This window comes from Malaclemys terrapin, chromosome 2, assembly GCF_027887155.1.
Source record: "Malaclemys terrapin pileata isolate rMalTer1 chromosome 2, rMalTer1.hap1, whole genome shotgun sequence".
Taxonomy (NCBI): Eukaryota; Metazoa; Chordata; order Testudines; family Emydidae; genus Malaclemys; species Malaclemys terrapin.
Window position 1 is genome coordinate 209,805,503 of NC_071506.1, and position 23,267 is coordinate 209,828,769.

The 23,267-nt window shown below is 41.2% G+C and overlaps 2 protein-coding genes across 3 annotated transcripts in view; one reads left to right on the plus strand and one right to left on the minus strand.

Moving 5' to 3' along the window:
- ATP2C1 (ATPase secretory pathway Ca2+ transporting 1) overlaps positions 1-18,375 on the minus strand; it is a 116,216-nt gene extending 97,841 nt beyond the window's left edge. Inside the window, exon 1 of the mRNA XM_054019728.1 lies at positions 18,299-18,375. The gene's annotated coding sequence lies outside the window, so the exon portion shown is untranslated. The remainder of the gene's footprint in view (positions 1-18,298) is intronic.
- Positions 1-23,267, plus strand: part of LOC128832391 (AP-3 complex subunit beta-1-like) — a 41,793-nt gene that overhangs the window by 8,596 nt on the left and 9,930 nt on the right. For both annotated transcript variants that reach the window (XR_008443977.1, XM_054019731.1), the window contains exon 2: positions 2,022-2,241. Coding sequence is in view for 1 of the 2 variants with exons in the window: in XM_054019731.1 (XP_053875706.1) it covers positions 2,022-2,241 (220 nt within the window). In the remaining variant the exon portion in view is untranslated. The remainder of the gene's footprint in view (positions 1-2,021; positions 2,242-23,267) is intronic.

Below are 23,267 nucleotides of genomic sequence, written 5' to 3' on the forward strand. Positions count from 1 at the left end.
CATACATTCGACTTTATACAATCTGTTTCCCAAATTCGAATTATATAAATTCAGATTAATCCCGTAGTGTAGACATACCCAAAGGTAGAGAAAGGTTGGTGCTGCAGATCTCCATTTATAGCAATGCACATTTTGTAAGTGGCTTGTATCATTTGTAGAGTTCCCCCCACTCCCGACCCATCATAGTATTGGACAGTTAACGAGGCAGCCACTTCAGCTCTGTGTATAGCAGTGGTTCTCAAACTTTTGTATTGGTGATCCCTTTCACATAGCAAGCCTCTGAGTGCAACCCCTGCCCCTTTATACATTAAAACACATTTTTTATATTTAATTCTATTATAAATGCTGGAGGAGAAGTGGGCTTTACGGGCAGAGGTGGACAGTTCATGACCCCATGTAATAACCTCAACACCCTGAAGGGGCATGACCCTGAGTTTGAGAACCCCTGGTGCATAGAATTCCCAGAACAGAAAAGTGTACTAAGATGGAGTTAAGTTTGAGTATATGTACCAGCAAGTTAAGAGTAAAAAGGTTCCAGTGATGTTTTAAAATGTTCACAAAGTGTTATTTTAAGTGAAACCTTAATTATGGATTTTTTTGGGGTGTGTGTGGGTGGGGATTTATAAGTGAAACCTGAATGTAAGAAATGCACAACTGAGGTACCCAAACAACCTTAGTTCTCCCCTATAATGACAATGCAGTAACCATATACTTATGATCAGGGCCAGTGCAAGGATATTTCACGCCCTAGGCAAAACTGCCACCTTGCGCCCCCCCTCCAGCCTGGGGAGCCAGGGCCGTCCCTAGCTATTTTGGTGCCCTACGCAGCCCCCCCCTGGGGGGGGCTGTGTGGGGCCCCAGGCCTCCAAGGGGAGCGCTGTGTGGGGCCCCAGGCCTCTACTGGAGGAGGGGGGGGCATGCGCTAGCCCCAGGCCTCTACTAGAATGACCCGGCCCCATCCTACTCCACTCCCCTGGCTCCCTGCCGTGCTGCCAGCGAGTGCGGGGGGGGGGGGTGGTTCCCCAATGCCTGGGAGCCAGGGGAGCGGAGCAGGCTGGGGTTGGGTCACTCCACTTCCCACAGGAAGTAGCCATCCCCCCTCCCCCATCCCTCACGGAGCCCTGGGACCAGCCCTCCCTGCTGCTCCCCAGCCTGCTCTGCTTCCCTGGCTCCCAGGCTTGGGAGGGGGGGGGGGCGAGGAAGGAGGGAACCACCTCCCAGCACTCACCAGCAGCGCAGCTAGGAGCCAGGGGAGCAGAGCAGGCTGGGGCTGGGGCCTTCCGCTTACCATGTGGTGAGTGCACAGTTGGGCCTGACTGCAATCTTCAGGGGAGTGGGAGAGAGGGAGCCCCCCCCCCCAGCAGCAGCTCCTCACCCCCCCTCTGCCTGGGGAGCGCCCCTGTGGCAGCTCCCCCCCACAGCACCCCCGCAGCAGCTCCCCATCCCAGCTCACCTCCGCTCCGCCTTCTCCCCTGAGCACATCTGCACCGCTCCACTCCTCCCGCCTCCCAGGCTTGTGGCGCCAATCAGCTGTTTGGCACAGCGAGCCTGGGAGGAGAGGAGAATTAGAGCGGGGGCAGCATGCTCAGGGGAGAAGGCAGATCAGAGGTGAGCTGGGGTGGGGAGTGGTTCCCCTGCATGCCCCCCCACTTGCTGCAGGCGGCCCTCCCCACACCCTCCTGCCCAAGCTCACCTCCACTCCACCTCCTCCCCTGAGCGTGCCCCCAACCACTTGGTGCCCTAGGCGGCTGCCTAGTTTGCCAATGGTTGCACCAGTCTTGCTTAGGATTCATTTCATGTAATCTGAGACCAGCACTAAAATGCTTAATGTTTCTTTAACCATTAGACTGTTGAAACAGCTTTTCCTCCTGTGGCATAATTATAAGTGTTTCAGACTCTAGCCTCTCAATTATCTGTCAGCAAGATGAGATTAATTCATTTTCCAACTTTGTAATCAGGAAAGAGGTCTAATCTTCTTCCATATTCATAATATTTCGCTCTCTCACATTCTTTCCCCCTAGCATCTTCTGTTTCTCCTGAAGACTTCATACAGAGCACACCCCAGCTAATCCTCTCCTTGAGCAGCTTGTATTTTGGATTAGTCAAAGACTCAGGTGCAGGTTTTCCAGACAGCCTGCTCTTCCCCTACATTAACACAAGTGAGGAGCTTCTACTGTCGCTAGTATGTTCTCAGCTGCCCCTGTTCAAGTTGGGTTCTCAAGTGCAGACTCTTCACAGAAGGTGAGTCTCCCTATTGTACATAGGGCTCTAACACCTATGATGGCACCCCTGTTCACACACACTAGTGGAGTGCCATGGCCCTGCTCACAGAAATAGCCAACAGAGCTAGCCAGCCCAGGAAGAAAAAGTGCATGTTATACACCATCCTAGGACAGAAGCTTCAATTGCACCATATGCCAAGCAGGATGCCCGGCTGAGACAGCCACAATGCCTTCTGGAGGCTCCTGCTACAGCATTTCAACCACATCCGTTCAACACCAACCATGGCTTTAAGCCATGATGTAGTACTAGTGCTGGGATGAAAGATGACTACCAGTTCCATAGTGGAGTAAGATGTTCTATGGCTCAGAGGAAAACTATGATTGTTCCTTGAATTTAAAACAAAAATATAAAGGAGAAGAGCACTCCAGCACAGAGTGTTATTAAAAGGTTTCAGGTACAGTATTGAAGTGTCAGTGGTAGAGCGTAAACACATTCCAGCAATAAGGCTATAAAGCAAGATGAAAATAATTAGTGGTGGTAGAGCAGCTTTGTTTCAATCAATTCCAAGCCAACATGCCAAGAATTCTACTTATGTTGCATATATTGAAAGAAAAACCTGTCTCAACACTTAAGACAATTTACAGGATTCCTGTTCTGATCTTGAAAATTGGGGTGAGGAGGATTTATATAAGTTAATGAATAGATCTTTACCTACTTGTAAGATTTCAGCTCCAGGCAAAAATAAGCTAATTTCAGCAATGAGTTCTTAGAGGTGACGGGTTTGTTTCTATAAATTCATTCAGACCGAGCCAACATTTTAATCTAGTAGAAGCATGCTATAGTTTTCTTGGCAAAAGATTTATTCTAAACTTGTGTCTTATAGGACAATTCACATTCTATTACAAAAAGGAATTACTACTTGCACTGAAATAGAAATCTATTCTTCCCTTAGAAGTTCTTCCATCCCTTTTAGAAAAGATCTATTTAAAGTCTGATTTTAAGGTGGGTAGAGATTAAGCGATTGCTGCAGCATCTTGCTATTGTCTTTGTTTCTATAGAAAGTACACACTCTAGAATGAAAGACCAGTAGCTTTAAGATAACATGAAATGCTGAAGTGAAAGTGGATGAAAACAAGTTTTTATTCTTAATCTCTGCTAATATAGCTATGGAGTTTGGCCAGGGAGAGCGCAAGAATAAGGCTATTATGTGTACACCCACCCTTCTTTTGAAGTCTGCTAGCTCTCCTGGTTTACTGAAAATATTCTAGCATGTATTTGTGGCAGATACAAGGTTACATACTAGAATCCGTGTTATCAGTCACATTCTTGCATATCTTCAGCAATCCAGAAAGTGCGGGGAGGTGGGGGGGGTAATTTAATTTCATTTCAAGGAGTTAAAACTCATGCTTAATTACAAGTGAATTTGAATCCTCCCTACCATCTGGTAGTGGGGACATTCTATACAAATTCATAATTTCAACTACCTATTCTGAAGGAAGAAGTTTCTTTTTCAGCAACATATTCATCAATGTCCCATTGTTGGTTATAAACCAGGACTAGGTGAGGTCCCTTAAATCAGAATTTAAAGGTGTCTGTTTCTAGATTTCAAAAATTGGCAATAAATGTACAAATCTGGAAGAAGCTTGTTTCTTTTTATGTTTACAGTTAAACTTTTAAAGTCATCCAAATCTGAGATAATATTGATAGGTTCTGGTCAATTTACAGATTTATGTTCAGATTTCAGAAGCTCATTTCTGGCATTAAGTGTTTTTGTAGTACCCCTACAAAAATGGTCACTCATTTGATTGGCTGAAGTAGGAAATACCAACATGCAGAATGTTAAACATTTCTAGTTTTTGCAGTTGTCTGTGCTATATGGAAAGTCAGCCATCTAGGGAAGAGTCAGAACTCTCTCAGAATCTTGATGAGCCCCAACACAGAGCAGTGACTTGCGTTAGTTACAAGATGCACACTGTGCATATGCAGATGTCAAAATCCCTGATGTAGTTTCCTAAAGTTGTAGGATAGGACTTCCATTTCACTCTGAAAAAACTTCCAGTAGGCCCAGTGTGTTAACAGTTTGTAAAAGTTTCAGGGCTTTTAAAATTTTGCAGTTTAGTTGTGTTGTCTTGTCTTGGCTCTTTAAATTAGTTGAAATCCATGATTGTTACAAGTCCTTCCATGACCCCCATACAATTATTTAAGTCTTTTCTTACTTGATCATTGAAGAGATGTGCGGATTAAGAATCTACTATCCATAGAGCTTTTTACTGTTCTTATGAGAAGGTCCATTTTATTGTAAGCCAGAGTCATGTTAGAGTTTCTCATGGGAAAGCTGGGTTTGCAGCAAGACAAGCTCTGATGTCATCAGTGACCCTATTTTCAAGTCACTGTACCTCTGGGCTTGAAGCATATAGACCTGTGATAAAGAAATTTTGACCAATGCAATATGAGGGAAAAAATTAAAGTTGTATTTAATTAATGAGTACTGTAACAAGCTATACTATTATGGTCACCATTTTCACAAGACTGATAAATTTTGTAGAAAGTAGGTCTTATGAGGTATCATTTGAAAATTCATAATCTGCTGAATATCATTATCCTGTTAAAATGTGTAGCCACACTATATGTGAAGTTATAAGATTCTACTGTAGGATATAGAAGTAGAAATTACCACATCTAAGTCAAACACAAACAGCTTAATGGGACTAAATTGGGGAGGGGGGCAAAGAACCTCTATCCAAGAATATTAAAGGAATTGGGACATGAAATTGCAAGCCCAATAGCAAGGATTTTAAAAATCTAAACTCAGGGCTCAGACCCTCTGACTGGAGAATTGCTAATATAGTTCCTATTTTTAGGAAAGGGGAAAAAGTGATCCAGGAAACTACAGGCCTATTAGTTTAACCTCAACTGTATGCAAAAAGTCTTGGAACCAATTTTGAAAGAGAAAGTAGTCAAGGACAGAGGTCAACAGTAATTGGGACAAAATACAACATAATTTTACAAAACTTGGATCATGCCAGACCAACTTGGTCTTATTTGAGAAGATAACTGACTTTTTAGACAAAGGAAGTGCAATAAATCTAATCTACCTGGATTTCAGTAAGGCATTTGATACAGTCCCACATGGGAAATTACTAGTTAAATTGGAGAAGATGGCGATTAATATGAGAATTGAAAGGTGGATAAGGACCTGGTTAAAGAGGTGACTACAACGGGTCATACTGAAAGGTGAACTAACAGGCTGAAGATAGGTTACTAGTGGAGTTCCTCAAGGATCAGTCTTGGGACCAATCTTATTTAACATTTTTATTACTGACCTTGGCACAAAAAGTGAGTGTGCTAATCAAGTTTGCAGATGACAAAGTTGGAGGACTGGAATATTATACAAGAAGATCTGTATGACCTTGTAAACTGGAGTAATAGAATGGGGATGAAATTTAATAGTGCAAAGTTATGGATTTAGGGACCAACAACAAGAATTTTTGCTGTAAGCTGGGGATGTATCAGTTGGAAGGAACATGGGAGGAGAAAGACCTGCGTGTGTTGGTTGATCACAGGATGACTATGAGCTGTCAATTTGATGCAGCTGTGAAAAAGGAAGATGAATTCAAACTGGAACAAGTGCAGAGAAGAGCTACTAAGATGATCCAAGGAATGGAAAACCTATTTTATGAAAGGAGAATTAAGGAGCTTGGTTTGTTTAGCCTGAGAGGTGGCTGAGGGGAGATAGGATTGCTCTTCATAAATACATCAGGGGGATAAATACCAGGGAGGGAGAGGAGTTAAGTTAAGTACCAATGTGGACACAAGAACAAGTGGCCATAAACTGGCCATCAACAAGTTAGGCTCAAAATTGGATGAGATCAGAAGAGTGAAGTTCTGGAACGGCTTGCTAAGGGAAACAGTGGGGGCAAAACACATAACTGGCTTCGAGACAGAGCTTGGTAAGTTTATGGAGGGGATGGTATGACTAGATTGATAACTTCCAGTAGCAAATATCCCAAATGCTGGAGATGGGACACTAAATAGGCAGGGCTCTGAGTTACAACATAGAATTCCTTCCCAAATATCGGTCTAATGGGTCTTGCCCATATGCTCAGGGTCTAACTGATGATCATATTTGGGGTCCAGAAGGAATTTTCCACCAGGTTAGATTGGCTGAGACTCTGGGGGTTTCTCACCTTCCTCTGCAGCATGGGGCATGGATCACTCACAGGTTTAAAGTAGTATAAATGGTTAGTTCTCTGTAACTTAAAGTCTTTAAATCACAATTTGAGGACTTCAGTAACCCAGCCAGAGGTTATTTCAGGAGCAGGTGAGGTTCTGTGGCCTGCAGTGTGCAGGAGGTCAGACTAGATGATCATGATGGTCCCTTCTGGCCTTAAGGTCTAAGTCTAGGTTACTTAAATATGTTACCCAGAATTACAACACCCAGAAAGCAGTTTTTCAGAGACAAGGACACACTAGCACACCAGACAGGTGTTAAAGGGCAATCACCTACTTAAGCAGCCATCCTCCAGCCAAAGGAAGGTATAGACAACAAATTTACATTTCATTACAAGGATGATTCAAACCTCATGTCCACAACAGACTGTCACCATGACTGAGCAAGGATGTTTTAGCACAAGAAATTGAATTATAAAAAGGGAGGAAAACACTTGATTTCACCTCTCCTCCTCCCATCTCTCTGCTCATGACATCTTTTAAGTTCACTTAGTTTAAGTTAGTAATATGCAAGCTAATACCTCTTAATTTTCTTTGTAACCAATCCTGACTTATGCATCAATACTTGTAATCACTTAAATTCTTTCTGTTGTTAAGATAAAACAATAAGAAAAGTAGATGTTTGGATTAAGTTGTATGGGAAACTATTTGGGATTGCAAAGATGGTGTATATATCATTTTCTTTTGATGAAATGGACTTTGTGAGCTTGCATTGTTCAGTAGCATGCTGAACAGTACAAAAATGCACATTTCTGATAGACAAAGCTGGAATTAAAAATTTGCGGGTGTCACCCTGCAGCTAAATTCATGAGTGACTGGTCAGAGTGCTCATGTACTTAGCTTGGAGTGAATTTGCATGCTGAAGGCTGTGTGAGCAGGTCAGGAGTGGATGTTCTGACAGCAAAAAAGTGTAAAAGGCACCCCAGGTTACAGAATTAAGAGGACACAGCTATTCAACAGTCCAGACACTGGGTAATGTTACTAACTATGAGTATTTGTGACAAGGGATCAAATGTCTTATTTATCTTGAATTTAAATTGTATCAAGTACCTCATGTATTTTAGATTCATAGTGCTTTGAGTCAAGTGTATTTCTGGAACAATGGAAAGCTAACGATTTATCAGATTTAGTTTGACTTTGAATTAACAAGAGTTTATTGATATTTCTGTTGGAAAACTAATTAACCTTCTGACTCCCTTAAATCAATTGCAGTGATAACACACACCTGGTGGAAGACCTAATATAGCTATAGCATAAGACTACCACTACCAGTTGACTGGCCTCTCAGTGTATGTCTACACTACAACTGGGAGTGAGCCTCTCAACCCAAGTACAAAGCAGCAGAGGGTCCTGTGGCACCTTTGAGACTAACAGAAGTATTGGGAGCATAAGCTTCTGTGGGTAAGAACCTCACTTCTTCAGATGCAAGTAATGGAAATCTCCAGAGGCAGGTATAAATCAGTATGGAGATAACGAGGTTAGTTGAATGAGGGAGGGTGAGGTGCTCTGCTAGCAGTTGAGGTGTGAACACCAAGGTTTCTCCTCCCTTGGTGTTCACACCTCAACTGCTAGCAGAGCACCTCACCCTCCCTCATTCAACTAACCTCGTTATCTCCATACTGATTTATACCTGCCTCTGGAGATTTCCATTACTTGCATCTGAAGAAGTGAGGTTCTTACCCACAGAAGCTTATGCTCCCAATACTTCTGTTAGTCTCAAAGGTGCCACAGGACCCTCTGTAGCTTTTTACAGATTCAGACTAACACAGCTACCCCTCTGATACTTAACCCAAGTACACTGACTCACTATGGACATTGGGCTTGAGTTCAGGATCTCAAACCCACCCAATCCCTTAGGCTTGAGCTGCAACATGCACACTGGTATTTTTAGTGCCATAGCTTGAGCTCTGCTAACATGAGTCTACCCAGGCTTGTAGGTCACCCCAACCCATGAGAGTGGGTCTTAATGTGTAGAACTATAAGAAGTTCCACTGCTTTGCATCCACAGAATAGGGATGAGGAGGTGGAGAAGAAATCTAGTATAACATGTGCATGGGAGATAGTGGGACAGCCCTGTTCTTATGGAAAGACTGCACTAAGAGCAGCATTGCCAACTCTTGACATTTTAATCGTAAGTCTTGCAATAATTGGTATATTTCTGAAAGAGCCAGTTCATGGACTGGTTATTGGGAGGGGTGGGGAAATCTCAGTGTTCATTATAGAATTCTAGCCCTTGTACCTGGGAGAAAAGCTTGAAAATGTGAACTGTAAAGGCTCAAGAACCAGGCTGCAAATAAAAAGAAACCCAAATTTTTTTCCAAGTTTCATGATTTTTGAGTTCTTGGAATTGGCAATGCTAGAAACTCCAGCATATATCTATCTTGTTTGGTAGGAATTTATCACTAAGATTAGTAGACAAATTCAGTTTAATTGAACATTTTCTGCTGCCTAGTTATTTGTTTATATTGCAGTAGAACTCCAGTAGCCCAACTGGAATTGTGGCCTTATTGTGCTAGGCACTGTGCAAATTCCTAGAAGACTACATTTTCTTCTGTAGAATCAAGAGGAAAATATGTTGTACATCTGAGGTTTGTGATCAAAATAGCTTGGTAGCAACAGTTGAACATTTAATGAGTAGTGCTGGGGTAAACTCACTTAATGCTGGTTACAGCTCTTGGACAGTTTCACTCCAACTCCTGGTTTTAGCTTAATTTTAGTGCTTTTTGATTGGCTTTCATGATATTTGTAACAAGTTCTTGAGATAGGTCTCCACAAAGTGAATCCCCCTGGATTTATCTAGCAACTTTTTAATTGTGTGTGGGTGTGGGGGGAGGGAGGAAATCTTAGATTAAGATGTATTATAATGTGGATGGATAAACTATCTACAAGTCAAAGTTTGTACATCATGGATATCTAGTAGAGAAGCAAGTGTGCTATTACAGATTAAGGCAACAGGGTTTTTTTAGGTTTTGAAATCTTAACAGCTTTTCTCATTTGCAGTCTTTTTTGTACACCCAATATTTGTATAATTATGTTAATATACCAGTCATCTACATAGACTTTTAGTATTATTTGGGTAAATTGACTTCATTAAGTTTCGTGCTACTGTTGCCTATTTAACTTCTTAAAATTTTGCAAAAGAAGAAAACTAAGAAATTGCTTCAGTAATCAGTTTTACTGTCATTGCTACAGTCACATTCAGCCATGACTTTAGTGATACTGACTTAAGTGAATGACATGACAATGACATCTCACCAATGATGCAACTGTCATCAGTATTGTCAAGTGCCTAAAAGAAAAACCATTTATACAGGGAATATGCAATTTTCTGTTTTCAATCTAAACTTGACTAGAATTCTATCATGCACCATGTCAACTTACAAACTCTGTACTTCTGCTTCATAGAGTTAAAGGTCAGAAGGGATAATCAAATCTGACCTTGTGTCTATCATATGCCACTAAGTTTCACCACAATCTGATATGAACCCCAAAGGCTTCAGTTAGACCAAAGCATTTCAGTCCCAGAAGACTAAACTGGTGTGCCACGGGCAGAGAACAGGAAAGACCAAGGTACTACACTCATGTATGAGGTCCCTGCAATGGTGACATTTGCCTAGGTGATCCCAGCAGGCAAACTATGCCCCATACAACAGAGGAAGGTGAAAAAAACCCAAGGTCTCTAGCAATGTGACCTGGGGGAAATTCCTTCCCAACCCCAAATCAAGCAATTAGCATGACCTTGAGCATGTGAGCAAGAAACCCCAGCCAGACATTCTAGAAACAGGATTCTCTCTGTACCACTTCAGAGCAGGGCCAGATTAGGAATGTGCCTAGGGCTAATTCATTGGGGAGGCCTCAGAGGGTTTCCCAACCTGAGTGGTGCTAAGACCCCATGCACAAGTTATGTGTTAATCAATTGTACATCTAGGAAAAAAAGATTCCTTTCTGACCCCTGCAGGTGACTTGCTAAAGCCCTGAAGCATAAGATTTGGTTAGTCATGGTCTCAAATCCCCCAGGCTGCTGGAAAAGGCAGTACCCCTAGAATTACTGTCCAATTTAGTGTAGTGCATTGTTTTATGACAAAGAATTTGCTGACTTATTTGGACAAATGCAGGGATTTGAACAGCAAACACCTTTGCAAATATTTGAGGATGCTAAACAAGCTTCACTTGCCAGTAGTTTTGGATGGCAGCCTAATCCTTAGAGATTAGGAACATCCTCAATTTACTTCACTGGGGATTGCAGGTGCTCAAATACCTCAGGATTAAGCTCCTATTGAGCTTCACATCTCTTCCCCCCCCCCCCCCCCCAAGCTGGTCATTTATTCCCCATTTCCTGACAGGAATGCTGGAAGTGGTCCTTAATGTGTACACTTAAAATGTGTGCTTGGAGGGCCCGCATGTTGCGCTTACTGTAAGGCATTTGAGCTGTGGCTTGAATTTCAACTTCTAATACACAGGAAGATGAATCAGCAAAAGAATTTATCCTAGATTGAAAACAAATTAAGATTTATTAGATACCAGTGAGCACAATTCCAGAAGGAAATACATTTTGGGCAAGAATACATATCTTCATATGTTTTATACAGCACTTGGTACAATGGGGCCCTGATCCTGAGGCACCTCTGTTGTACCATAATATTTTTATACTACTATCTATTAAATGCAGAACTCCATATTTACTGCAGTTTCAGGTAATTTAGCTTCTGAAGCCCTACAATTCACGTAATTGAGGGATTACAACTCAAACTATCTGAATAAATTTGGAATTAGTAGAACGTGACTGATGGAACACCTGGACTACCACTCCCTATTGGCAGATACATATTTTCTAAGGAAATTCAGTGAGCAGCAAACAACTCAGTTAAGGCAAAAATTACCATAGGTCTCAAAATGATTCTGAATGAAAATATAATATGCCTTCAGTCCCAAAGCACTGATACCACAGGGAAATGCAGCCATATATTGGATAAAGGACAGCAACCAATTAGTGCATATCATGCTTCACAGCAATGAAGGGAGGGGAATAGAGAAAGTTTTAGCTTGAGACATGAGGCAAACTTCTGTTTGAAACAAAGTCTTGGTAACTATTACACACAGTGGGCAGCACTTTCAAGAGGTCACTTAAAATGGAGTGCTGTCGATTAATCACAGTTAACTCACGCAATTAATTCAAAAAAATTTTAGTCTCACTGTTGAATAGAATACTAATTGAAATTCAATATTTTGGATGTTTTTCTACATTTTCATATATATTGTATTCTGTGTTGTAATTAAAATCAAAGTGTATATTTTTATTACAAATATTTGCACTGTAAAAATGATGAAATAGTATTTCAATGCACCTCATAAAAGTACTGTAGTGCAATCTGTTGTGAAAATGCAATTTACAAATGTAGATTTTTTGTGTGTTATGCAACTGCACTCAAAAACAAAACAATGCAAAACTTCAGAGCCTACAAGTCTACTCAGTCCTACTTGTTCAGCCAAACAAGTTTGTTTACATTGACAGGAGATAATTCTGTCCTCTTATTTACATCATCAGAAAGTGAGAACAGGTATTTGCATGGTAGTTTTGTAGCTGGCATTGCAAGGTATTTAAGTGCCAGATAAGCTAAACGTTCATATGCCTCTTCATACTTAAGCCACCATTCCAGAGGACATGCTTCCATGCTGATGACACTCATTAAAAAAAGAATGTGTTAATTAAATTTGTGACTGAACTCCTTGGGGAGAATTGTAGGTCTCCTGTTCTGTTTTACCCACATTCTGCTATATAATTCATGTTATAGCAGTCTTGGATGATGGCCCAGCACATATTCATTTTAAGAACACTTTCGCTGCAGATTTGACAAAATGCAAAGAAGGTACCAATGTGAGATTTCTAAAGATAGCTACAGCACTCGACCCAAGGTTTAAGAATCTGAAGTGCCTTCCAAAATCTGAGGGGAACAAAGTATGGAGCATGCTTTCAGAAATCTTCAAAGAGCAACACTCTGATGCAGAAACTACAGAACTTGAACCACCAAAAAAGAAAATCAACCTTCTGCTGGTGGTATCCGACTCAGATCATGAAAATGAACATGCATCGGTTGCACTGGTTTGGATTGTTATCGAGCAGAACCCATCATCAGCATGGACGCATGTCCCCTGGAATGGTGTTTGAAGCATGAAGGGACATATGAGTCGTTAGTTCATCTGGCACATAAATATCTTGCAACACCAGCTACAACAGCGCCATGAGCACACGTGTTCTCACTTTCAGGTGACATTGTAAACAAGAAGTCATTATCTCCTGCAAATGTAAACAAACTTGTTTGTCTGAGCGATTGGCTGAACAAGAAGTAGGACTGAGTGGACTTCCAGGCTTTACAATTTTACATTGTTTTATTTTAAATGTAATTCTACATTTGTAAGTTCAACTTTTATGATAGAGATTGCACTTCAGTACTTGTATTAGGTGAATTGAAAAATACTCTTTTTTTTTTTACAGTGCAAATACTTGTAATCAAAAATAAATACAAAGTGTGCAGTGCTCACTTTGTATTCTGTATTGTAATTGAAATCAATATATTTGAAAATTTAAATAAATGATATTCTATTGTTTAACAGTGTGATTAATCGCAGTTAATTTTTTTTAATCACTTGACAGCCCTTCTTAAAATGTCATTTTTGCAGAGTTTACAAGCAAATACTGGTAACTGCATTAGCATTGTTTTAAATAACGCTTAGTTTGATGCTGGCGTTCTCTCTGAAATATAAGAGACCTTTTCATTGAACTGTAGTTTTCTTAATGCATTCCTAATAAAGGAATAAGTCACTTGTAGTAACTGTTCCTTTGTAGAGCATTTAACTGCACTAAAAGAAAAAACCTCTAGTACAGACAGCCTTGTCTTTGTTCTTCTGCAGACTGAAGACCGAGAGTCCAAGGTTTTAACCCCTCTTATTTTATTTGATTGTCATTGGTGGTACTTGGATTGTTGGTCAGATGGTCTTGCATGCTTTTACCACTACTGTCATGTTGCTGAGGATAACAGATTTGATTTTACAGTGCTCAGCTATTAATTTAAAAGCAACAATATGGGGCCAGCACCCTCCTCCCAACATACATTAATAGCCATAGAAGATGAGAACAGAACTGTGGCTTCTGGGCTTTCTGCTCAAGTCATCATTTCCAGCTAGAGGCTTGCTGGGGAGGGGGGAGAAGGTGGGAGTTCATTTCAATGAGATTTGATCTCAACTCCTGGCTGACAGCTATTTCCACACTGTCTGCCAGGAGATTCCCACTTTAGGCCATGCGTCCCAGTCAGACTCCTTGGCTTCATCCTTACAGTAATCCCCAGTCAGAACTGAGCTCTGGACTCTTTCCTGAGTAAAAAATGGCTTGAGCATTGGCCTGCTAAACCCAGGGTTACGAGTTCAATCCTTGAGGGGGCCACTTAGGTATCTGGGGCAAAATCAGTACTTGGTCCTGCTAGTGAAGGCAGGGGGCTGGACTCGATGACCTTTCAAGGTCCCTTCCAGTTCTAGGAGATAATTAATGGAGAGACCCTATGTGGGTTTCCATTCATTTTAATTTATAAATATCCCATTTACTCTACATGTAATTACTAGTTACCTGCATTAGCAGTTTTCAACACATAATAGTTCTCCCATTTTCCTTAATGGAAGTCAGATGCTCTTTTCAAGCTGATGTTAGCTAGGGAAAAAAGCCTGTGGTTTCCTCCTGTGACAGTGTTTTATCTGGCTTCTACAACAGGAAGTATAAATTTACAGCAACGGTTTGGAAACTGATAACCTTGGAATACTCTTCAAGAGTAGTTTTCTTAAATGCTAATTTATAGGGCTGGATAAAATCAAACCAGCAATGAGGTAATATTTTGTCTTGCTAGATGAATTGAAAAATTAGTTTTGAGAAGAGCACATTAAAAACCCTGCAAATACCCCATGAAGTAAAATGGCATAAATTATTTCCATTGTATTTGTTCAAGAGTATGGAGGTTTTTAAATAGCACCTCGAATTTAAGGTTTTATAAGCCTGACAAGAAAAAATTGTTTAGTTTATAGATATACTGGGACTATTAGCAGGGGCAAAATGAATTTTTCTAATTTACCTACTTAGAAACTGGGTTGGAACAAGATTAGCCTACAATATTATTAAAACCACACATCTGCAGATTCTGCTTATTCACTGCAGAAAAGTGGTTCATGGTGGTTTTCAGAGGCTATTTTGGGACTACTAACAGTTCTCCCTGACGCTAAAGTCAGTTTCTTATACCAAGTGGTCTCCATACCCACATTTGGGTGCATATGTTTCCCCTAAAGTTTATAGTCTTTCCCCTGGGATCTTCAGATTTCCAACATAGATTATATGCACTCCTTACTGATTAAAAAAAAAAAACACTGAGGAAGAATTAACTTGTATTATCAGGGCCGGCTCCAGGCACCAGCTTAACAAGCAGGTGCTTGGGGGGGGCTAAGGGAGAGGGGCGGCACCTGCGGCAATTCTGGGGCGGCAGGTCCCTCACTCCCTCTAGGAGTGAAGGACCTGCTGCGGCTTTTTTTTGGGGGGGGGGGGGAGGGGGGGGCCTTGGGGCAGCAGAAATGCTGGAGCCGGCCCTGTGTATTATAATACATTATTTGGACTATCAGAGGCTGGTTTGGCATTCCAGGAACCAGTGCAGGATCAGTTTTAACAGTATTGCAACCATCAATAGTAACGAACCTCACTTTCCAAGGAATCTAATCTCTGTCATTCTTTAAGAATTCAGTGTGTAACATAAAATAAGAAGTGTTCTTTAAGATATTTGTACAAGAAACAACAATTGCTTTGTATCAGAGTGGATAAAAGGCTTATTTAAATAGCATTATGTCCTAATCACAACTGCAAACAGAAGTCAATTCTCAAAGAACCTCTGATATGTACCCATAATATGCATGTTTTCATGCATTTTCTACCAAGTCCATCAACAGACCTTGTTGATTTATTATGCATGACAGCATTTAACGGTTTAAATAAGAAAGCAGCAACCAAATTCATTCATGAATTTCTTAGTTACCTACGTAGAAAATGCTAATGCTATTTGGTTAGTCAAAGCTATGATTATGAGAAACAGTCCTGATGTATTTAAATACATTTGGCAATTGGGCAGCAAGAGAATGGATGGATTATTGAAGACCAGGAACAGAATAATTGAGACACTGGATCAGATCAGGACTTCATGCAGTCGACTATCCTGTGTCTTGCATTGTTCAGTACCAGATGCTTCAGAGAAGCAGGCAAGAAAACCTGCAGTAGGGCAGGGATAAATAACTGCCATGTGGAAAAAGCTCTTCCTAACTCGGTTGGAGAATAGCCTATACCTTGAAGCATGAGTGTCCATCTCTTCCAGCCTCAAGTTCTTGTCCATATAAGTGTTTTTTATAATCCCATTAAGCTCTTTGCTACAAAATGTAATTGAAGCCATGAGTTCCACAGGCTATCGTGTTCTCTCTAGACAATATAGATTTTATAGCTTTATTTTTACTGAAGTGGTTCAGATCTAATTCCATCACTGGTACTAAAACAGCTTTAGTGTGATCAAAAGGAAATAGTTTCCCTAAAGTTTTCAGGCAACCTTTGAGGAGTAGCTCAGTACCATAATCACGTAAAGCTAAGTTCAGACTGAAATTAAATGAAATATAACATTAAAATAGATTTATCAAAGTGTTAAATCAATAGAAGAGGGTCTTTGAATATACATCTTTTCTTGACATCCCAGTGGGCAGCAGTCATACAACATATTGCATTCACAACATAATGCAGGACAATATTAAAAAAAGGCCATGAACAGCAATTTATATTATTTTACATAAATACAGATTCATAACTGGGATTTAAAAAATTGAATAAGACTGTGTGAATGCTTCTTTCAATGGAATGGAAAAGTCCCCCCACTGTTTGGAAGTGCAGTGCCAAAAGTATATTGCATCTAAAAGACTTTTATTTCAATATTTCAGATCTACAAACAAGCTTCATTATGAAATTCAACTATAAGTTATCCATTGATTGACTGGCATGAAGGCAAACTGCAATCTGGTCATTTGAGACTCTAGAATTATGTAGAAAACAGCTACAGTCAAGTTCAGTGTTCAGGCAAAACCTTCTCTGAATGATTCAAAGTGAATAGCTAACAAGTCTACAATCCAGCATACATGCTTCCATTCAACTTTCACAAGTGTATGAAGAGTACCCTACTAGTAGAACAGGAATCTCCAGATCTGAACATAAAAAAGCCCAGGTAACAGGAATTTATCAGCCATTCTGATCTGGAGTTTTAATTAAGTTGAGATCAGAATGAGTGAAACAACTGCCAGCAAGTTTAAAAAAGTGGGATTAGGAAACCACTGGTAATATTTATGAAAGAATGGGCTTGTTCCCAAAAAGCTCTCCTAAGCAAACAGATCTTAAGTATTTACTCTGCTAGAAAAAGGAATGGGGCCTTCAGAAGCAAAAACTTGTCCTAAATACAGTGCGTGGCAATCCATACAGCACAACCAGCATTCCACTCAACAGTTAGTGTTTTTAGAGTAAATGAAAGGAAACGTTCCTTTACTGACTATCACCACATAAACATGGGGACTAAACCAATCAGAAAACTCAAGCTATTCTTTTTCTGTGCATAGTTGGGATTTTTAGCTATTGTAAAAACCATTAGTGAGGGGAAAACATCACCTGTCAAAAGTAGTTTCTTCTCTTTCAAATGATAGCATTGGTATTTTTGTCCAAAATATGTGGAAAGGTCAGCAGACAAAACGATGCATCCCTTTCATTAAGTCAAGAGTGCTATGACTAGCAGTGTTTTACAAAGAATAGGTTTTAACAGGAATGTAAGATTTCAGCTTGTTACCGGCATCTCATGAATGCTGATCATGTTCCTTGATATTGGTCATATATTGAATAATGACACTCAAGTCCGAGTAGTTTCAACTCCACATTCACCCCATCTCTTCCCCCCCCCGCCCCTCCCCCAATACCTTTCCCATCCTTCAACTAGCAGTAGAGTTGACGAACAGGTTTACATTTATAAAATCAGTTTCTAAACAAAAATTTTAAAAAGTGTAGAGCAATGCAAATCATGTAACTTTCACACCAGAAGGCTTAGTGAATTATGTTATAAACCTACTGCTGAGAATCCCACCATTTCTTTGGCAGAAGTCTGCTTCAAAGTGGGGACTAAACATTGGTCTGAAATGATCAGATGTGCACATTATCTTTACTGATTGCTCAATTTGCTTACAACATTAAGACAGCAAATAAGCAAGCTTGTTGCCAGTTGCAAAAGTTATGACAAACATCTTTCTCTCCATATATGTCTCACACACAAATAATTTCAGATATCTAAATATGCTTCCATTAGCATAGCAAGTAGATTCACAACTATCCAAAATATGATATTGGTCATATATTGAATAATGACACTCAAGTCAGAGTCAAACCATTCATTCAGCTACCTTGAATTGAGGCAGTGATTCAAGAACTGAAATAGCTATAAATATGGCTCAATACAGCACTGATGCATGGGGTGTTTCTTTGCGCAATCCTTACTAGATGGGCAATGACTTGTTAAAAAGCTCTATGGACTCAGGCCCTAACTGCTGTAAGTGTTCAGTAGTTACCTTAAAGCTACACATTATTGGCTAAAGTGGTCAATTTTCCCCTGACAAAAAGCTACGTCGTTCCTGTGAAGCTATAAAACACAACTGCCATAAAGGAACAATGACTTTAGAAATCATTACACCTAAACTTCACATTCCCACAAACTAGTTGATCTAGGAGGTTACAGCTGAAGGTTTTTCTTTTTACCTTTTCTTGAGTCCTCTTTTCTTTCAGTGCTAATATAAGTTTCCCAATTGCATTGAGAGGAAGCTCTGAGAAATAAGAGAAGTGATATTTATGCACTAGATTATCCATAATTAAAGTGAGCTAGACAATTCTTCTCTTTAGGGCACTGTTAAATAAGCTCCCCAGGCTGGAATTTGAAATGTGAATGCATCTTTTCTAGCTTCTTGTAAAGAATGGTAGTCCTTAGTCTTGTGCACACTCTTTTCTGCAGTGCAACTGGCGTTAACCGGAAGATCAAATGCAGTGTCTACAACAAATGACCAATGTTAAAATGCCACAAGGACAGCATGAGCAGGGCAGAATGCAAGTCACTTCTCCGGCAGTGATCTGACGATTCTATTTCTAGTAAGACTATTCTGCTGCAGCTATTAGATAGCTGGTGACTTTCCCATCCCCCTCACTACAGAAGTTAAATCTTAATTCCTTTTAAAGCTTGTTTAGCTCCAGTAAATAGTTGGCTGTTTCTAGCATATCCCCTCCTCCCCCCTAGCTGCATTTCATCAACTGCAAGGTCTGATTTCACTTTTGTTCCACAGAGAATCTGGTTATTTATCAGTCTCAAAATCCACACGTGTTACTTTAATCTCCATTTTCTAATATGGAACTGCTGGATGTCACAAATGCTGGTTATAATGCATAACAATTTAAATTCATATAAAGCTTGGGCTGCAACTAGCACCTTCACTTTGAGTAAAACTTGCAATCATATTTTCTTTCAAGTTACTGTATTCACCTTCCTCCCAAACCCTTCAAATATATAAATTTGATCAGATGAGTAGCAGCATTCTTCTGGCTTTTATGGGAATGTCAAAAACAGTGAAAGATTTTTCAGTTGAATATCTTAAATAGAATTCTCTGCTTTTAGAATTACAGAAGATTTCTGCTAGAAGAGACAAAATCCTTGTAATGCTGAAGGGAGGGGTTAGGTGCTAATTAAATCCTGTAGTCTTTACTCAGAACACTCTACCGTCAATGGGAATTTACTGGGCAAAATCCTTTTAGTCCTTATTCAAGTAAACTTTGATAATTCCTTGGGCTTCAAGTAAAGACTAGGATTTGGGCAGTAGCAATTCAGCAACCAAGGACTAATTAACCAGAAATATTAGGCCTTCTGCATACTGAAGGACGGTTACAGAATATAAGAACTGATTCCTTTATTGTGTGACTCTCAGAAGAAATTGATCCATTTGACAGAAATATTTTGCTATTTCTATGGCTATGTCTACACCACCCCCGTAAATCCAGGTCTGGAGGATTCTGCCTGTGGACTCCAAGTGTTTCCAAGCCCACGCATGAGCATCCACACTGCATTGTAAACCTGGGCTTACAAATGCTGGATCCAGGTCTCACAAATCATGCTAGTGCATCCATACTGCACTACACAGACCTTCTGACTTAGAGCTGTGGCTTGATCTGCTTCCACACTGCAAAATGACAGCATTTGGACCACAATCTGAGTGGGACTTGGGCTCAGACACCCCTCTAGGTGGATCATAGAACCTAGGTCCTGAGTGCTTGCTGATCTGAGTGAGGCAGATGTGTATATGTACAGCAGGGCCGGCGCTTCCATTTAGGCGACCTAGGCGGTGGCCTAGGGCACCAGGATTGGGGGGGGGGGGGGACTTTTGCTGCCATTGGTAGCAATTCGGCAGTGGGGGGTCCTTCCACGCTCCGGGTCTTCGGCAACAATTCTGTGGTGGGTCCTTCACTCGCACTGGGACCCGCCGTCAAAGTGCCCCGAAGACCGGGAGCGTGGAAGGACCCCCCCCCCCCCCCCCCGCCGCAGAATTGCCGATGACGACCGGGAGCGCAGCAGGACCCCTGCCTAGGGCACCAAAAACCCTGGCGCCGCTCCTGATTGACACTAGAGGGATTTGGGCTTAAATCTGAGTCCGGGTGTACAATTCAACGTAGACATACCCTAGGCAGGCCTTCCTGGAAGGTCTTCTCTTTATTAGGTTATATAGTTAGATTTTTCTATTATTAGCATTGCCATAGCACCTAGAATCACCAGTCATGGACCAGGATCAAACTGTGCTAGCTACAGAATATTGTAGTTTGTTTTCAAGGTTAATCCAGCCATAGGCACAGACTCCATGGGTGGAACACCTACAGAAAAGAAAACAGTGGGTGCTCTGCACCTTTCAGCAGCCCCCCCCCCCATCAGCTCCTCCTGCCTGCCAGTGGCCCAGCCGATCAGTCATTTGTGTGACTAGCCTGCCCACCTGAACGGTAAAGAAAAGGAAAACTGGATTAGTAATTACTTGGTTGCCAAATACAGATGTTGCTGCAAACCCAGAGGAAGTGTATTAATACTGGTATGTCAGAGCATAAGAGTCATTGTTGTAGGTATTCTGCAGTGGTAAGCCCATGGCTCATATTCAGAGTAAGAATAATAAAGCCATCAACACAAGTGGTGCCCTCAGTCTGAGAATTAGGCACCCCCCAAGCTTGCTTCAACATTGCTCTTCCACAAGGGGTGAAAACAAACTTTGCACACAACGGTTCCATGCAACCTCTTTACTGTCACCTAGCTCCTGTAAGAGCCAAAGGAGCAGTAGTATTATTGAATGGACAGAAATACATAGACTAATGTACCATGATCCAGAACCAACAAATGCCTGATTTCAAAGCCCTGAAATACCTTAACAAGCCAATATGCTTTCCTCCAAGAGTGATGGGTCTCCTGTGTGTGGACTTGTTTCAGGACATGCCTACATTAATCCTTTGTAAGTCAGGTGTGCCAGTTTCTGTGTATGATACAGATGGGTATTTATTGAGCACAAGGGGAGTCATCTGCAGTAACCCAGATGGCTGGAGCTCTGAAAGCATAGGAAGCAGTGTCATCTTATTGCTGGATAGCCAGGATCACAGTTCTACAATTTTTCTTAATAGCCGCTTAGATGCTTAAGCAATGTATAAAAGATGAAATTATGCAGTGTTTCTTAGCTTTCTTGGCAAGTACAATTCACATGAATAAACTAGTGATGCATATTTTATTACTGTTTTTTCTTTAACAAAAAGGAAAGCAAAGACAAGTTTTTAACATATATCACTGTCACAATGCATTAATGCAAGAGTTTTTGGTGAAAGGCTCTGTTCTCCTTTAGTATTTTTCTGGCAAACTAGATTAGATCATCTGAAAACCAGTTACTTGTAGCTATTCAATAAGATCTTCTCATTGTTATCCAGTGGCCTCAAGCCCTACAATATAGTTAAAAGAAATTATAATAAACTTACATTCATCTTGACTGGGGGGGGGGGGCAGCAGAAATCAGTGAGTTTACTGAAATATTGATCCATTATTTGGTTCAGACAACAGCAAATAATGCGGAATAAACCCATCAGTCCCAGAATGGGCTGACATCCACTATCAAGAGTAACATTCTTCCATTTTGTTCCGCTAGCACAGTACAAGTCAAGGTCCAGACTGTGGAACTAGTTTCTCAACATTTAAAGAGTGCTGCAAGTTGAAGTTTATTATTGTCATTAAAATGTTTATATTGCAATAGCAGCCAGAGGCCCCAATCAGGATCAAGACCCCATTGTGGAAGGACAGGCACTTCTTTTTAGGGCCTTTCTAGAAATGTAAATAAAATAAATTGTAACTACAAACCTAGAGACACTGTTCCTTACCTTGTAAGATCCCTGTGGTAGGGAATGAGTAACATACAAAGATTCACTTCTGCCACAGTACCTATAGAACAATACTAGCAATGGTAGTGGGCTGTTCCTTGCTTTATCTTCTTCTCCTGCCCACCCTGTTTGTCTCATCCACACAATTCAGGTTGTAACAACCTAGATCGTAACTTTGGGACTAGAATTTTTTTTTATTATTATTATTATTTTTATTATTAAAACTAAGGCTGCAGAATGCCTAGTGCAACAGACTCTGATCTTTGATTGGTTCTGTTAGGCACAACTATAGTGCAAACAACAAATAGTACAGGACACAACAGTCCCCAGACCTAGAGTGTAAGAAGTATGGTTTGCAGATAATTTCCTTCTCATATATTGCTTTCATTAAAATGACATGTGTTCTAGTACGGAATGTTAGTGTAGGGTATAACATATTTCCTGTTCCTATCAGCATGATTTGTTTGAATCTGGTTAAACCCCAGTCTACTTCCTGTTTACTTTTGAAAGGTAAAAACTTCATCCTAAACTTATGGATATACTTAAAAGTGTAAATTAAAATTTACTTTTACTGAAAGAGACATTACAATCACTGAAAAGCAACATCTGAGTTTTCAGAATGCTTCTTTATAAACTTTAAGATCAGAAGGGACCATTATGATCATGTAGTCTGATTTACTACTCATTGCAGGCTATAGAACCTCACCCACCCACTTCAGTAACTCAGCCAGAAGTTAGGGGTCTATTTCAGAAGTCCTCAAATCATGGTTTAAAGCAGGGGTCTCAAACTCAAATGACCACAAGGGCTCCATGAGGACTAGTGCATTGGCCGCATCACTGACACCTACCCCTTGCTGCCCCCCGGCCTCGCCCCACTCCACCCCTTCTATGAGTCCCCACCCCAGCCCCGCCTCTTCCCGCCCTTTCCCTGCGCCCATTCCAACCTCTTCCCCGAAGTCCTCACCCCAACTCTGCCCCCTCCCTGCCCCCAGGGGGGGCAGGAGGGGTGCAGGGTGTGATGGGGGCTGAGGGCAGGGAGTTGAGGTGCAGGAGGTGTGCAGGGTACGGCAGGGGGCTCAGGGCAGGGAATTGGTGTGCAGCAGGGGGTTGGGGTACAGCAGGGGGCTCAGGGCAGGGAGTTGGGGTGTGGGGTGCAGGAGGGGGTTGGGGTGCAGGGTGTGACAGGGGGCTCCAGACAGGGGGTTGGGGTGTGGACTCCGGCCCGACCCCGCTTACCTAGAGCGGCTCTGCGGTGGCAGCACCGCCGGGGGGGGGGGGGCGGGGAGGAACAGCG